At 35.5% G+C, this 18,359-nt stretch overlaps 2 protein-coding genes and 1 non-coding gene across 3 annotated transcripts; 2 read left to right on the forward strand and 1 right to left on the reverse strand.

Moving 5' to 3' along the window:
- Positions 1-6,450: 6,450 nt before the first annotated feature.
- TRNAM-CAU lies at positions 6,451-6,522 on the forward strand. The gene has a single exon. It is a non-coding gene; the product is annotated as a tRNA-Met (tRNA).
- Positions 6,523-7,301: 779 nt separating this feature from the next.
- On the forward strand, positions 7,302-11,195 carry LOC111808650 (protein HAPLESS 2). Its single transcript, XM_023694766.1, has 18 exons — positions 7,302-7,478; positions 7,553-7,696; positions 7,783-7,871; positions 7,942-7,981; positions 8,072-8,129; positions 8,232-8,292; positions 8,382-8,460; positions 8,542-8,676; positions 8,755-8,949; positions 9,030-9,110; positions 9,364-9,464; positions 9,543-9,660; positions 9,727-9,759; positions 9,838-9,931; positions 10,015-10,103; positions 10,172-10,287; positions 10,720-10,820; positions 10,894-11,195. The coding sequence occupies exons 1-18, from the start codon at positions 7,302-7,304 to the stop codon at positions 11,193-11,195; spliced, it is 2,013 nt and encodes a 670-aa protein (XP_023550534.1).
- A 3,862-nt stretch (positions 11,196-15,057) lies between these two features.
- On the reverse strand, positions 15,058-17,001 carry LOC111809195 (protein DETOXIFICATION 49-like). Its single transcript, XM_023695580.1, has one exon. The coding sequence runs from the start codon at positions 16,722-16,724 to the stop codon at positions 15,225-15,227; it is 1,500 nt and encodes a 499-aa protein (XP_023551348.1). The 5' UTR covers positions 16,725-17,001; the 3' UTR covers positions 15,058-15,224.
- Between the last annotated feature and the right edge of the window lie 1,358 nt (positions 17,002-18,359).

Genomic DNA, 18,359 nt, shown 5'->3' on the forward strand with positions numbered 1-18,359 from the left:
GATCACACCCAACAGCTTAAGATTGAAAGAAAAAATAAAAAAGGATTCATTTTGGTAATCCCAATGGGAAAGGATAATGTAAGTTAATTAATTGAGATTCTAAACAAAAAATAAAAGAGAATGAAATGGTAGAATAATTTCAAACCAGAAATCCACGAAATGCAGCCTGAATTTTGGTGGCGGCAAAGTCGGCCTCGTGGAAGGTGAGGGTGTGAACCGCCGTGATGGGCACGGTCTGTCCGTTGCTGGGCAGCTTGACGACGGCGAGGGAGGGGGTGAGGGCGTCATGGTGGCGGAGCTTGTTCTTGTCTTTGAAGGACTTGGCGAAGTGGTATCAAGTTTATGCAAAACTGTACCTCACACTATTGAGGACATATTCTATTTATATTGGCAAAGGATTAACTAATAGATCCGATTTCATAGGAAACTAACGAAGTAAGCCTATTCTTATGGCATGACTAACTTCAAGCTATTCTAATGGATTGACCAATTCTAACAGTCCCCTTCAATCCCAACAAGTCTTGTACATGTTGAGATTGTTACAATGTGTAGTAAAAGGAGTTTTAGACAGTGGTTTTGTCAGGATATCAGCTACTTGATCACTTGATGAAATGAACCGAACTTCCATTGCTTTACGTGCTACTTGTTCTCGAACAAAATGAAAATCAACTTCAATATGTTTCGTTCTAGCATGAAATACTGGATTTGAAGTTAAATATGTAGCTCCGAGGTTGTCACACCAGAGGCGAGGAGCCTTTGATTGATACACGCCCAGTTCCTTCAGTAATGACTTGATCCAAATCATTTCTGCAGTAAGATTCGCAATGGCCTTGTATTCTGCTTCGGTGCTTGATCTTGACACTGTAGCCTGTTTTCTGGAACTCCATGAGATTAGATTTGCTCCAAGAAATACAGCAAAGCCGCTAGTTGAACGTCGATCATCGGGACAACCAGCCCAATCAGCATCAGAAAACCCCGACAACATCATGGTTGATTTCTGAATTTTCACTCCTAATGCTAGTGTGCCTTTAACATAACGAAGAATTCTCTTCACAGCACCCCAATGAGCATCAGTAGGTGTATGAAGATATTGACACACTTTATTGACAGCAAATGCCAAATCAGGCCTAGTCATTGTCAAATATTGTAGTGCTCCCACTGTACTTCTGTATTTGAATTGTTCTTCAGCTGATAAGGGTATTCCTTGTTCTCTGAATAATTTTTCAGCAGAACCCATTGGTGTAGACATAGGTTTGCATTTTTCCATGTTTACTCTTTTCAACAAATCTAAGGCATATCGTCTCTGTGACAGTATGATACCATCTCGTGTTTTCTTGACTTCAATACCCAGAAAATACTCAAGACCACCCAAATCTTTTACTGCAAAATCTATTTTCAATTTCTGAATCAACCTTTCGGTTGCTTGATCAGAGGAGCTCACAATAATTATATCATCAACATAGATGAGCATATAGATAGTTATCTCTCTGTTTTTGAGAATAAAAAGAGATGAATCAGCTACTGAAGCCTTGAAGCCTAACTCAATAAGTTTTCCAGTCAACCTTGAATGCCAAGCTTTTGGGGCTTGTTTCAGGCCATAAAGGGCTTTCTTGAGCTTGCATATGTAATTCTTTGGTTTGGCTGAGTCTTGAAATCCTGGTGGTTGTCGCATGTACACTTCCTCTTTCAGAATTCCATGCAAAAATGCATTTTGGATATCAACTTGTCTCATATTCCAGCCCTTGGTTACTGCTAGCGAAAGAATGACCCTGATTGTTGACGGTTTGATCACAGGGCTAAAAGTATCAGTGTAATCAACACCAAATCTTTGCTTGAATCCTTTGGCAACTAATCTTGCTTTTAATCTTTCAACTGACCCATCTGCTTTTCTTTTCACTTTATACACCCATTTACTATCAATGAGATTTATTCCAGGTTTGGGTGGAACTAGATCCCAAGTGGCATTTCGTTTTAGCGCTGAGAGCTCATCATTCATTGCTCCTCTCCATCTTGGATGTTGCATGGCTTCCTGCAGGTTTCGAGGTTCAGTAGCAGTCTCTATGATCGGAGTTGTGATAGTTACAGCGCTTGCGAATTTTCTTGAGGTTTCTGAATATCTGATAGTTCCATCAGTGAATTGTTTAGCTTGTACAATGTTATTTCTCAACCTTGTTCGCATTGGATGTTGACTAGCTGCTTCAGTTGGTTGATCAGACACATGTTCATGAGTTTGGTTTTGAGCATTGATCGAACTGCTCTCAGCTTCATATTCTGCAATTTCCTCTGAACTTCTTGTATTATCTGCAGAAGATAAGCTGACACCAGACAAGTTGTCACTAGCAATATTATCAGTTTGACCATCATTCATATGGGAATTACTAACAACTGGTTCAATATCTGTAAGAGCATTTTCAGTGTAAAAACTAGCAAGTTTGGCTAAGGCTGGAAGTAGAACAGGATGATGTGGATTTGTGGTTTTGTTTGGTGGCTTAGATTCTTCAAAAGGAAAAATATTTTCATCGAAAACCACGTCTCTAGAGATGTAAATACGTCCTGTACTTCTATTTAAGCATTTATATCCCTTATGAGAAGAACTATAACCCAAGAATATACATCTAGTAGTTCTGAAACTCAGTTTCTTGTTGTTGTAAGGCCTTAAATTAGGCCAGCAAGCACAGCCAAACACCCTAAGCATGGAGTAGTCTGGACTTTTACCAAACAATTTATGAAGTGGTGTGTCTTGTTGTATGGTTCGGCTGGGCATTCTATTTATAAGAAAGCAAGCTGTGTTGAAAGCTTCATCCCAGTAGGATAGAGGCATGTTGGCTTGAGCGAGTAAAGCAAGGCCAGTTTCTACAATGTGTCTGTGTTTTCTTTCGACTAACCCATTCTGCTGGTGTGTGTGAGGACAGGAGATATGATGTTCAATGCCTGTGGATTTGAAATAATTGTGTAACCGATGGTATTCACCCCCCCAATCTGATTGGACGGAGCGAATTTTGGTATTTAGCATAGTTTCAACATGTTTTTGAAATTGAAGGAACACAGACTCAACATCAGATTTGCATCTCAGAAAGTAAATCCAAACATAACGACTAAAATCATCAACAAAGGAAACATAATATTTGGAATTATTTACTGACGCAATGGATGGACCCCATACATCAGTGTGAATTAATTGAAGGGGTGCTGTAGATACATGCTGAGAAGAACCAAATGGCAATTGATGTGCTTTCCCTAATTGACAAGCATTACAAATTGAGGAAGAGGGAATATTAGTATCTATAGCTAAATTATTATCTTGTAGAATTCTAATGGTAATTGGAGATGCAGGGTGCCCTAGCCTTCTGTGCCATTGTTCTTTCGAAAGTTTGGCTGTCAGCAAGGCTTGACTGAAATTATGCGGTAGAACGTATAGGCCATTCTTACATCTACCGTGGAGCAGGAGTTTCTTCGTGACTCGGTCCTTAACCAAAAAATAGTTTGGGTGAAATTCTACAACAGCATTATTATCAGATGCTAGTCTTTGTACTGAAATTAGGTGCTTATTGATTTTAGGAACATATAGGATATGTTTCAGAACAAGAGATGAACCAGAAATTAATGAATTCCCAATATGAGAGATAGACAAACCTGCGCCATTTGCAACCTGAATTTGGTCGGTGCCAGTGTAGCGTTCTCTGGTGGTAAGCCTCTCTAGGTCATTGGTGATATGATCTGTGGCTCCAGTGTCAACATACCAGTTTGTGTCACTAGTGTATCCACTTGTTGCCAAAGCTGCTTGTTTGAGATTATTTTCGGCTTGATATGCCTGATCAAATCTGTGCCAGCATTGCAAAGCATCGTGATTGGGCTTACCACAAATCTGACAGACAATGCCTGAGCTGCTTTGTGTCTTTGATGGTTGACGTCCAGGATTGTTCACAGTANGGCACTTGGGCTTGTGCTTAGAAGGAGAAGGTGTGAACGCTGGGTCTGGTTTTTTGAGACCCAGAAGGCCACGGAACCATTTGAAGGCCTTGCCCATTTGGGGGTTATGAATTATGGGTGGCGGTGGTCGGAGCAATGGTTGCAGTGGGTGGGTTTTGAGAGAAGAAATGGAGGATGGAGAAGAAGAAGAAGAAGAAGAAGAAGAAGAAGAAGAAGAAGAAGAAGAAGAAGAAGAAGAAGAAGAAGAAGAAGAAATTATATATAATAAATATGGAAAAGGAGTAAAAGGTAAGGGAAGGTGGGAACAGCCGAAGCCCTTTTGGGCACGTCGTGTGTCGACTTAGTCTTACTTTGGCTTCTTGATTGGCTATTGACGTCGCAATCAAAAGAATATATGTCATTGTTGGGAGGAGGCTCGTGTGAATTCATGAAGGCCGGTATTAGAGAACTTTTGTTGGAAGAAGGTGGAAGTTGTAGGTTAGTGAAAGAGTGGATAAGTTAAAAGTGTTAGAAGAAGGACTATGATAACATGTTAGATAACACGACTCTTCATAGTTGTATGATATCGTCCACTTTGAGCATAAGTTGTCATTGCTTTGCTTTGGACTTCCCAAAAACGCCTCATACCAATAAAGATAGTATTTATTGATTATAAACCCATGATCATTCCCTAAATTAGTCGATGTGGGACTTTCATCCAACACCTCCCCTCGAACAAAGTATGTCTTCCCTTAATTGAGGCTCGACTCCTTTTTCTTTTGGAGTCTTAGTCATTTTTTTACTATGCCTTCGACTTTTTCTTTTGGAGTCCTTTGTCCGACATTTGAGGATTCTATTGGCATGACTAAGTTTAGAGCATGACTTTGATACCATGTTAGAAGAATGGTTATGACACCATGTTAGATGAACACAACTCTCCATAACGTATGATATTATCCACTTTGAGCTTTCCTTTTCGGGCTTCTGTTCAAGGTTTTTAAAACGCATGATCCTGCCCTAACTTAGCCATGTCAATAGAATCCTCAAATGTCGAACAAATGACTCCAAAAGAAAAGGAGTAGACATAGTAAAAAATGACTAAGACTCCAGAAGAAGAAGAGTTGAACTTCGATGAACAGGATGCATACTTTGTTTGAGGGAAGGTATTGGATGAAAGTCCCACGTCAGCTAATTTATTTCATTTTTTGTTTTGAATATTTAAAATATTTATTTTGTGAGTCCTTTTTTATCTTGATATTAATTAGCCACCCAATATTCGTTTTCTTGACCATTGCCTCCCAACATATTTGGAAACATAGGAGTTAGAATATTTTTATTTTGAAACATTTATAAAAAATTAAAATAATTTCGCTAATCTCATTATTATTTAATATTTATTTCGTTTAATTTATCTCAACAAACCATAAAATATTATATAAAAATACTGAAATTAAATAGATAATATCTTTTTAAGGATATATTTGGTATCTTATTGTATTTTTTGTATCATAATAATTATATGACAATTTTCTTACTATTTTAATAGAATTTTGAAACAACACTAATTTTATTTACATGATTTTAAACTGACTTTAAATGGAAATAAATTGATTCAATATGAAAATTTATGATTTAAATTTATATAATTATTAATTTGAATTTTACGACATAAATTTTCTAAAAATGTCTTAGTCCGACTTAATTCGATTCTCACACACGTGTATATATATAATATATGATATAATATGATATGAGTTTAAATAGATGAAATGATATGATATAATAAGATGCATGGATGAATTAAATGTGTCCTACTCATGCTAGCATTTTGGCATTATAATAAATATGTAGACAAGTATCATATGATAAAATCCAAACACCCAGTATAGATGTAAATGTGAAAAAAATCAATAAAATTCTTCTATGAATATTAATTGGGTTGTTTAATAATAATGATCGACTAAATATTATTATATATTTACCCAAATTTTAAAATATGATTTTAGTGACCGAGTTTTTACTTTAATTTATCGAGTTTTAACTATTTTTTTTTAGTTCAATAATATGTGGGTGAGAGACGGATTTTTTTTTTGATCTTTTGGTCAAGAATATGTACCTTGAAAGTGAATTTGGTTTACTTAGGTGGTTAATCAAATTTAACTGTTGTATATCAATTTAATTTTAGATTAAAATCGGGTTAATTTTGATTTAATCCAATTTCATTTTAATAGAATTCATTTTAAATTTGACTGTTGTACAAAATTTTCATTTATTCAAATACAAATCAACTCAAACAGCATAAGTTGGATTAAGAATTTTGAGTTATCAAGTTTTTTAGAAAATTAAAAATATATATATTGAAATTATTTTTTTTTTAATAATATATATTTTATAAATCAAGAACAAAGCAATATAAAATATATAATATAAATAAATAGTTGCTTCGATTTATAGACAAATACTTGAAATTCAACGAAATTTTCAAATTTCTAAATTCTATGTTATATTTATATAGAATAATTTTAACCATATATTCAACAAATCAGAGTGGCGCAGCGGAAGCGTGGTGGGCCCATAACCCACAGGTCCCAGGATCGAAACCTGGCTCTGATAGAGAAAAGCTTCCGAACTCTATTTTTGCTTTACCTGTTTTGGGTTTTGACGAAACTGAGCCCATTGGGCTTATATATTGAGCTGGTCTTAGTCACTGGGGCACGAAACTTGGCCCATTGGGCTTCTATTTATTGGTCTGGGCTTAGTCATGGGCTCGAAACTGAACCCAATGGCTTATATATAAAGGGAAGGGAATCGTCTGATCTGTTTTTGGTTTTACGAAAGTGGGCCCATTTGGGCGTATAGATGTTGCGCTGGGCTTTGTCTGATCTGTTTTTGGTTTTACGAAACTGGACCGATTGGGCTTATACATAGTGGGCTGGCTTAGTCTGATCTGTTTTGGGTTTTAACGAAAGTGGGCCCATTGGGCTTATATATTGGGCTGGGCTTAGTCTTGTCTGTGTTTGTGTTTAAACTAGTGTGTCGATTGGGCTTATCTATATTGGGCTGGGCTTAGTCCTGGTTCGAAACTGGGCCGTTTTGGGCTTATGAGATTGGGCTGGTCTTAGTCTGATCTATTTTGGGTTTTAACGAATCTGGGCCCTTGGGCTTTGGGCTACTGGTATAGATAGAACAGAGCAAAAAACGAAAATGAAATTAGTATGGTTAATCACCTTGATTATTAATATAAATAATTGTATTTGATTACTTAATTTGAAAAAGGACAAGAATATAATAACCTCGTTGTTGGAAGTTATAAAACTGCCATGAACCGCCCCTTCTTTCTCATTATTTCAGAACTCAAAAACATGAGTATCACAAGTTCAGACAGCCAAATAATGGGTAACTGCAATCTCCTTGCGTTATGCCTTCTGAATTTTCTGGCAACTCAAGACGTTGTCGGAGTTCAAATCCTGTCCAAGTCAAAACTTGAGAAGTGCGAGCGGAATTCTGCCTCCGACAGCCTCAACTGCACCAAGAAAATTGTCCTAAACATGGCCGTTCCTAGCGGTTCTGTAAGACCCTTATATAAGACCCTTAATTTATGGGGTTTTTTTAATAGTTTGTAAAGAAGATTTTTATGTTGCAGAGTGGTGGCGAGGCCTCCATTATAGCAGAAATAGTAGAGGTGGAAGAGAACTCCACCAATAAGATGCAAACCTTGCGAACCCCCCCTGTTCTCACTGTCAGCAAATCAGCCGCTTATGTTTTGTATGAGCTAACATACATTCGTGTAATTCCCCACTTATCATTTTGATTCCATACATATCTAATCTCTGTGTGGTACATGTTTAATGTGTTTAAACCCAATATGCTCAGGATGTTCCATATAAACCCGAAGAATTTTATGTTAGAACTCGCAAATGTGAGCCAGATGCTACCGCCAGAGTGGTACACATATGTGAGAGGTAAGGCAAACCCATCCACACCACCCCAAACCATTTGAACCACAGTAATCTACTTCATTCTGTCTTGCAGGCTAAGAGACGAAAGTGGACATATAATTCAGAGCACTCAGGTACCAATTTCAGAAGAGCTTCTACTATTTTCATTTATTTCGACCCAGTTATTGATTCATTCTTGTCTGTGTGGTATTAACTCTGTTTAGCCTATATGTTGTCCTTGTGGGGCAAAGCGTCGGATGCCTACCTCATGTGGGAATTTTTGTAAGTTCCCTTAAATCTCATAGGTAAACATGTGTACATTTTAGAAATTGTTATGGTACAAAAGCACCCCTCATTTGCTATTCTAAATCCTTTGTGCATAAGTTGACAAGATGATTAAGGGAAAGGCAAACACTGCACATTGCCTACGTTTTCCAGGTGACTGGTATGGCCTATGTTTCAATTCTAACATCTTCTCATTTTAATCACGAATATAATCTCTTCAATTAAGCTCTGTTTAAGTTTGTGTCTTAGGTTTCATGTTTTTAGTATTGGACAATGGTCACTGGGATTCAGCGTTCAGATTCATGTGAAGTCAGGATCCAAAGCTTCAGTACGTTTTCCTTCATACTTAATACAGAAAACTCTAATACTTAACACAGTGATTGATATCAAGTGATTGATAACTCTACAGGAAGTGTCTGTGGGTCCGGAAAATAGAACAGTGGTGTCAAATGATAACTTCTTAAGGGTTAATCTCATTGGGGACCTTGTTGGGTATACAAATATACCATCATTCGAGGACTTTTACCTTGTTATTCCCAGGCAGGTACGTGGTTACAGAAATTTTAATGAAACCTTCAATGAAATCTTGTGTTGCTAAGCTGAAATTGCCAATTGTTGGAAGGGTGGCCCTGGGCAACCTCAGAATATGGGTCACAATTTCTCTATGTGGATGCTACTGGAAAGAGTGAGATTTACTTTAGATGGTCTGGAATGCAACAAAATTGGTGTTGGTTATGAGACTTTCAATAGCCAACCTGATTTCTGCACCTCGCCATTTTGGAGTTGTTTACACAATCAATTATGGAATTTCCGGGAGGTAAGCATTTACAATCAACAAGGTATTATCAACATTACCAACATTGATATGATCCCGATACATTTTCTCGAATTTGACAGGCCGATCTAAGTCGAATTGGTCGAAATCAGTTGCCTTTATATGGAGTGGAAGGAAGGTTCGAGAGAATCAATCAACATCCAGTTAAGTATGGAAGTCGAGCATCGATTAAGGGGAGGCTCTATAGTCGGAGGATTGTTGGGAGGGAGTCCCACGTGGGCTAATTTAGAGAATGATCATAGATTTATAAGTAAAGGAATACATCTCCGTGGGTATGAGGCATTTTGGAAAACCTCAAAGCAAAGCCATGAGAGCTTATGCTCGAAGTGGACAATATCATACCATTATAGAGGGTCGAATTCTTCGTTATATGGCTAAACTTGGTGTTCCTTGCAGAATGCTGGGACACATTCATTCTCCATAGGAATCACTGAAGTTCTTAATACAAATCTGGTCATAGAACTGCGAGCTGATGATGTTGAGTATGTTTACCAAAGGTTAGTAACTTCAGCAATCATCAGTAATTCAAGCAATCATCTCTGTTCTTCAATGGGCTATGTATTTGTTCATCCTAGGAGTCCCGGGAAGATTATGAGCATCAACATCCCAACTTTTGAAGCCCTTACACAATTTGGAGTAGCTACAGTAACAACTAAGAATACTGGAGAATTGGAAGCATCTTATAGCTTAACGGTACATACAAATCTTTTATTACACTGAAACCTCTGTTCTTCTGCAAATGATTCTTCTTTTTTGCAGTTTACTTGTTCAAAAGAAGTCAGTCTCATGGAGGTACTGTCTTTAATCTTGACATTTTGGTGTAATATTGTTCATGTTAAGAATTGTTGAAGAGAGTTCATGTGATTCCAGGAACAGTATTTCCTCATGAAGCCAAAAGAAGTTGCTAGCCGTTCGTTTAAACTCTACCCAACAACTGATCAAGCAGCTAAATATGTGTGTTCTGGTAAGATATAAGTACTTGTTTATGCTTCTGTTCTTGTTAAATTAAGATTATTTAGTGCAAAGCTGCCTTTGTTCATAGTGCAGCCATACTTAAGGATGCTGATTTTAGTGAAGTTGACAGAGCTGAGTGTCAATTTGCTACTACTTCTACTGTCCTTGACAATGGATCACAGGTTGTTCCTATTGTAGTTTTAGAATCATTGTGGATCCAATATCCTTGAGTTTGGTCATTTTTCAACAGATTACCCCTTTTCAACTCCCCAAGAAAAAGGAAAATGGTTTCGTCGATTCAATCAAGCTCGTTTGGAAGAGGTTATGGGGAAACATCGTCGACTTTGTCATCGGGAAATCTTGCAGGTATTTGATATCAAATTCTAGGCGAACACGACTCTCCACAATGGTATGATATTGTCCACTTTGAGCATAAGCTCTCATGACTTTGTTTTGGGCTTCCCCAAAAGACCTGATACCAATGGAGAGTGTATTCTTAGATTATAAACCCATGACCATTCCTTAAATTATCCAATGTCGGACACTTTCATCCAACACCTCCCCTCGAACAAAGTACGCTTCCTCTTAATCGAGGCTCGACTCCTTTGGAGTCTTAGTCATTTTTTACTGCCTAAGAGAAGGCTTGACTCCTTTTTCTTTTTGGAGTTCTTTGTTCGATATTCGAGGATTTGCTAATCTATTGGCACGATTAAGTTTAGGGTATGGTAGAAGGAAAAAAAATATTAAGATATAAATAATATATCTCAACAGTTAGTTATATTTGGCACTTTTGAACAGAAAAGAATGCGCACAGTTTTTCGACTTCAGCTGTCACATACAGTATCTATGTTTGAGTTGGTTGGTGTTGTTCGGTCTCTTTTTGGCCATTTTCCCGACAGGTAACTATTTCGGTGAACTAAAGAAGGCATATTTGGAACGACTTTTGTGAGACATTTTAATTTGTTTGTGCAGTTCTTGTAGTAATATGGATCCTACATCAGAAGGGGTTATTTGACCCTGTGTATGAGTGGTGGGAGGGTATGTTTGGGGCCAAAAGACATCCCACAAGGCCAACATGGAAGCATAGAGGTGAAAGAAAACATACCCAATCACATAGGCATGGTAGCAGGCATTACCAGAATCATGGAAGTGGATACCACAAGAGAAGAAGCCATGAATCACACAAAAAGCACAAGCATTCTGACAGAGACACTGATCACTTTCTTCACCATGTGCATAGGACGAAAGATAAAGGGGGCCATAATAGGGTGTAGAATGCTTACCTTAGTTTACCGGTAGAATGTTGAGATATGATTCAAAGTATTCTGAAGATATGATTTAAAGTAGTTGAGATATGATTCAAATATTCAAACTACCAAGATTATAGGAGATTATTAGTAGATTTGAATTTATCTGAATTTTGATGATTTACTATTTCTGGACATTTCTGGTCCAGTGTCCAATGTATATAGGCTATAAATAATTCTCTAGCATCAAGTCCGTAGACATTAATAAACGGCAGCTTTTATCTATTCTCATCTATTCCTGTCTATTCCTATATCCCTTTTTCCAACAGATTCATCACTTCATCTTCCTTACTACCGAACAACAGTGTGGAAACCTTTATGATTAGTACCACGTTTCAAACTTTTTTTTGCCTTTGAGGAGGTTGGAGTCAAAGACTCCTTTGACTCCTTTTTGTTCGACATTCGAGGATTTACCAATCTATTGGCACGACTAAGTTTAGGGCATGGCTCTGATACCATGTTAGACGAACACGACTCTCCACAATGGTATAATATTGTCCACTTTCAGCATAAACTTTCATGACTTTCCTCTGGGCTTCCCCAAAAGCCTCGTACCAATGGAGAGTGTATTTTTTGTTTATAAACCCATGATCATTCCTAAATTAGCTATTGTGGGATTTTCATCGTCCAACGTAATGATTAATATCCAAACCATAATGGGTTTTTATTATAGAAAATGAAGTGATTATATTAACAACTAACAATATTATTAACCTAACTTAACCATAAATATGATTTGGATGGGAATAACAATGGGACAAAATTAATTAATATTAAATACACTAAAGTTAAAATTTATAATCACAAAATCAATATATTATTATTTATTCACTAGTTGAAATTATTAATTATGGGAACATGCATGCATAAGCAAATAATTTAAACTCGTGACTAATCATTTAATAGATCTAGAATTATACCTCTCTAAAAAAAATAAAATTAATAATAAATAATGTTTTAAAAAATAAAATATTGCTTAAATAATATTTTCTACGTCATTTTCACGTGAAACCTTCAATTTTATATATTTACTTTTTTTTCTAAATGTGCATTTTTAAGCCGCCTAAAAAGTAAATAAATAAATAAATAAATAATAGAAGACAAATTTTGGAATAAAATTTTGCCGGCTGTTTTATTTGACATTTTCTTAGGCGATCAATGTCGGCCGTTGTGAACAGTTTTATTTTTATTATTATTATTTAGATGAAATAATAGACTTGTTCAATGCATGAATGGATATGTTCTCCAACTTAACCTTTTAAATTTTTAATTTTTACCTAATTTGTCGTTCAATGAGTTTTTGAGTGTCCATCGACACTCGGACTAAAATAATAAGCTAAATTAATAAAAATATTTGTATTTTGTCTCAAAAATATTCTTGAACTTTAAATATAAAAAAACTCTTATTATTAGTATTTTGTTTAAAAAATACCATTAACTTTTAATAGCGTTTCAAGAATTCCGTTAAACTTTAAAAAATTTCATTAATACCCTTCTAATTGATCTTTTAAAAAGTTATTATTACCATGAATACTATATTAAAAAAATACCCAAAATAGTATTTATATCATTTGCCTCTATTAAAAAAAACTAAAAAAATTAGTGAGTATTTTTAAATGCCATACCAATGGTAAGAGTATTTTTAAACTCTTACAAAAATTTAAGGGAGTTTTTATAATTTTTAAAGAGTTTAAGGGTATTAACGAAACTTTTGAACAGTTAAAATTGATATTGTTGAAAATTTTAAAGTATTTTTTAAATAAAATATTGACGAGTAAAAGCCTTTTTAATTTTTTTTTTTTTTAAAGTTAGTATTTGTTTAGATTTTTTTTTTTAAGCTCAAAGATAATATGAAAGCTTTTGAAAATTTAAGTTGTTTTTTTAGATTAAGTATGTATTTATATTTATTTAACTTTTTTAAAAAATTAATAAATAATCAAACTTCCCAAAAATAAATAAAGAAATAAATAAAAATAATTATAAAAATNAGACCGACAGAAAAAATTAGTTTAATTATGGGAAGTGAATTTAAAATATGTTGGAACTAGAAACCACAAAAACTTTGACACGTGGAAATATGTCTTTGCCACGTAGATAGATGTCGATAGTTCAGTCCACGGGGTTGGATTTTAGCTTGGTAGGTCGCCACAAAAACTTTGACACGTGGAAATATGTCTTTGCCACGTAGATAGATGTCGATAGCTCAGTCCACGGGGTTGGATTTTAGCTTGGTAGGTCGCGACACGGAAGAAGAAGTCAAAATTCCATGAAAAACAAAAGGAAAAGGAAAAAGAAAAAGAAACTTTTATTATTTATTATTTTTTAAATTCTTTTTAGGCATATTAAAAACGTGGTTTTTTTTCAATATGGATAAATACGGATTTTTGTCTACGTGGCACCTAAAATTAAATTAAGTGACTTAATTTTTCATCTACGGTTAATTTTATTTTTAGGTGAATTTCAAAATAAATAATTAAATGAACATTATTAAATTTATATTTGAGGATAAGATCGGCCATTTATAAAAAAAATATTTCAACCAAAATGTTTGACTTGGTAAGAATTTTAGATTAAATTTTGACTTTTTTTTTTTCATTTAATTTATTCGACGACTTGTCTAGTTGATAAGTTTGTTGGGTCGGCTCATTGTATAGATTGAAGGAAAGTTTTGATAAGTAGCTAAAATAATTTTGTGTGATGTCCCATCTTGGTCGGAGGGGAGAACAAAACACCATTTATAAGGGTGTGGAAACCTTTCCCTAGCAGACACGTTTTAGAGGCTCGAGAGAAAGTCAGAAAGAGAAAGCTAAAAAAGAACAATATGTGCTAGTGATAAGTAGATCTGAGTCGTTACATTTTTCGATCATAATGGGTATCGACTTTTTAGAGGAAATAGAAAATCCCAAATTTAAAATATTATAATTTTTAAATATGATGGTTGAAGAATAAGATCCTTATTTATTTATTTTTATTACATGGAATAATAAGCCAAATGGCAGCATGCTTCAGCCTTTGCCCATTACTGTTCCCATGCTTCAATTATTTTAAATTTTAAATTTTAATTTTGTTTATTTTATATTTTAATTAACCCAAAAAAATCAGTAAAGTAGAATAACTGAAGCATGGCTCTTTACAAAATACAAAAAAGAAATTAAATAAAGTAGAAAAACAGAGGCATGGGTTATTGGCATGGCTGGTTAATTATGTGTGGCTCGTTTAAATACAATGAAGCGTCGTTTTAATAGCCGCATTCTTTTAGAAAGGTGCGTTAAAGTTCTTAAATAGTGTCTCTAAAAAATATACGTTTCAAATAACGTGTACGTTTGGATGCGACAAATGTGTGACTTATAATATCTAAGCCTTCAAGATTCTTGCTTCAATTGGTCAAATCCAATTTCTCGTATTTATCGCCTTAAGTACACATTTTTTTATTTGCGTAAACATGAGCGTCTTTTATTGCATGTTTTTGAATACTAAAACTCCTATTTGGTAAAAGAATCCACGCTATATCATAAAAATGTCGCTCGCTCAAGTTATCTCACTTCATATCACCTTAATCACAACACATTTCTTGTCTTAGTTTACCTTGATACTCATTTCTCGACATATCTAGTACTTGCACGCTCAAACGTTCATCCTCAACGATCTCTTCCATTTTAACAACATCCAAGATTTCAACATCTCTACCTCCTCTTGTTTAAGATCTTCTACAACCGTAAAACACCCGATACAATTCCACTGTTATGTTCACTATTGATTATTATGGCGCGTTCAAATTCAATATAGAACGTCACTTTCTTTTCAAGATAAACAAACAAATAACGCTCACTGAAAAAAAATGTAAGAGTTGCTAAATTTTGTATTCATCGTGCTACCATGATAACACAATCAATAAAATTGGTCCTTTTTTATCTTATCTATGTTTACTCTTCTATCCTATACAAAAGAAGGGCCAAAAAAAGCTAACTTGTTTACTAAAAAACAAAAGAAGAAGATCTACGCATTCAAAAGCTCTGTTTTTTCATCATCATCGTCCGACCCACTTCCAGTCAGCTCCTTAGCCCTCTCGGCCTGTTCTTCCCAATTGGTCCGAACCAGAGCCATCAGCATCGCTATGGCACAAGACACTTGCGCCGCCAACAGCCCAATCCACAGCCCTTTGAAGTCCCACCCGCCGTAAAAGCTCAGCCATATAGCAATTGGCATGCCCACCATGTAAAAACATCCCAAATTTATGTTCGCCCCCAATTTTGGCCGCGCGGTGCCCCTCAATACTCCACAGCTTGTCGTCTGTGGGCAGTTCCCCAGCTCGCAGAGTCCGATGATTGGGAGAACCAGACATGTCAATTCGATGATTCCTGTGTCATTTGTGAACATTTTCGCCCATACTTTCCGGACATTGAAAGCAAACGACAAAGCTGATAACCCAAGGAAGAAGCTTGTACAGAGCCCAACAATGGCTGCTAATTTGGCTTTGTTTGGACGATTTGCACCCAATTCGTTTCCCACTCTGGTTGATACTCCAAAGCTTAATGACGAAGGGAAAATGTAGATCAAAGCAGTGGTTTGTATCAAAATCCCCATGGAAGCCACTGTTGATTGAGGATTCATCATGAACCCACTTAGCAAAATCATGATTTCATACCACCACCATTCTAAACACACCGAAATACAGCTCGGAATCGCCAATTCAAGTAGCGATTTCCATTCCTTCAAACACTCCGACGACATTCCCGGCCAGGTTTTCTCGTACACGCCGGAGAGTACAATGAATAAAATCAGTAATCCGACAAGGTTGAAATTGGTCCACACAGCTCCCAAAGCGACGCCGTAAATTCCCAAATCGAAAACAGAGACGAGAAGATAATTGATTGGGATATGAAATATAATGGCTAATCCAGCGCAGTATGTGAGAGGGAGGTTAATCGATTGACTACGAAGATAAATCCGTAAAGGGTGGAGAAAAGACAGAGCAATTAAATCAGGGACAGAACAGAGTATGTAGGAATGAGCTTCACTGGAAATATCATCGTTTTGGCCACAAAGGAGGAGGATTTTCTTCATGTTAAACCACAAAAAAGAAATGGGTATTGACGAAAAGAGGAGAAGAATGACTGTTCTTTGAAGGGCAAGGCCCAAAAGTTTGAATTTTTTAGCCCCAAAAGCTTGGCCGCAAATGGGCTCCATGCCGACGGCGAGGCCAGAGAGAACAGAGTAGCCAGTAATATTAGCAAACCCAATCGCAAGCGAACCACCAGCCAAGGACAAACCACCCAATCGGCCGAGAAACAACATGGAGATCATCGAACGAGAGTACATCAAAAAGCCGACAAGAATCATCGGAAGTGCGATGTCGGCTATGCATTTGAGCTCTGTCAGAACAACACACAGATTTGGAAATCTCTCTGTTTCGGAGATCAGAGGAGCATTAAGCGAAGTAGTAGCATTGGTCGGAATCTTTGGCTGGTCGGAAAGTACAGAACCAGAACAAGACATTGTCGGAAACAAAAAAAGGTGTCTTTTTTGAATTGAAATCGAAATCCGTCACAGTTTCAACTGAAATATGGTTTGAATCTTTCTTCACGCGGCCTTATATGACCACCAAAATTTATCACTGTTAGGGCCTGCAACCGAAGAACTACGAAAATTCCGAGTAGAGAGAGAAAAACAGAACAAGAGAGAGAAAGAGTGATTTCAAAGACCAAATCTTTTATGGGTCAGAGCGAAGGAATCAAAAGGGTTATGACAGTATTTATAGGCAAGAAAATTCTTCTTAAATTTACGAGTCAAGCCGAACAAAGACCAGTAAAAAAAACAAAGAACACCCTTCTGTCACGAACAACGTCATGAACGCAGGAAATGCTGCCATTGGTGGTTCTGTTAGTGGACAAATATAAAGGATTGGACGGTTAAGTCGGTCCCAATTTTTTTAATTGTTTGATATTAAGTTGGTTCCGAGGAGGAACCGTGTACGTGCATGACATGCCCTGTTTATCTTGTTTTCCACTCAAATTTCAACAATTATATTTCATTCAAGTGTTGATCATAATTATTATAGCTTTGGACCCACGCCGTTTTCCTCTTCCTTTCTCACTTACTTTATGTTTTTTGCATTTTAATTTATTATCATAACCGTTCACTATAACCTTTCGATCGTTATTGATCTCTACAAATCTTATCTCCTTCTCGTTCACTATAACCACGAAACTGGACTCATCACCTATCTTTGTTGAACTCTCTCTATTTTTCTCTCGTTCATCATATGCCAACTTCTATTGTTCACTGTACGGGTGTCACTGTCATTATTATCTAGTCTGTCGACATTGATCTCTCTCAATATTTGTGGTTAAATCGAAGGGCTTGACCAACCCAACTTAAAAATATAACAGTTGGGTTGGATTGTCCACAATAAACTAAGTTGGTCTAAGTGATATACACGAGGACTCTTGTATAATATTTGTCAAATAATATATTTGAATATCTGATACAATATCCATATCTAATATATATATTTAATTCATTTGAATCTCATTCAAATTTTAAATATATATTTTTATTTATTGTTTAATTAATATTTAATGTATTAAATATAATAAATATATTAAATATTAATTTTAACGCTTCAAATTATATATATAATTAACAATAAGTTCGGATTGGTTCGATTAATCCTATAAGTAACCTAATTTATAACCAAACTTAAACCGTACAAATTGTTGGATTGGATGAGTTTATTATACTTTTTGGGCTAAACGAAACGTGTAACCCTTTTTATTAAAAAAATTAAAAATTAAAATAAGTAAAAAGGAGAGAAAAATATTTTCTCAAATTAAGTTTATATATTATTATTATTATAGAGACGGCGGAAAGGTGGCCAAAACTATTTTCATGTCACGACAATATTTGAGGTTTTGTTATTTTTGTTCTTGTTTATGTTTTATGTTCTTAATTACACCAAAAAGACAATTCAAAACCCTAATTTCATATTGATAGCATTTTAAATGTGATTTACGACCAAATTGTTTTGGTTTTAGTTGTAGTTTTTGTTTTTACTTTTGTTTTTTTTTTTTTGGCTTTTATCTTATTGGTTGAAATATATATATATATATATATATATATATATATATATAT

Source organism: Cucurbita pepo, chromosome LG13 (genome assembly GCF_002806865.2).
Source record: "Cucurbita pepo subsp. pepo cultivar mu-cu-16 chromosome LG13, ASM280686v2, whole genome shotgun sequence".
In the NCBI taxonomy this organism is placed as follows: Eukaryota; Viridiplantae; Streptophyta; class Magnoliopsida; order Cucurbitales; family Cucurbitaceae; genus Cucurbita; species Cucurbita pepo.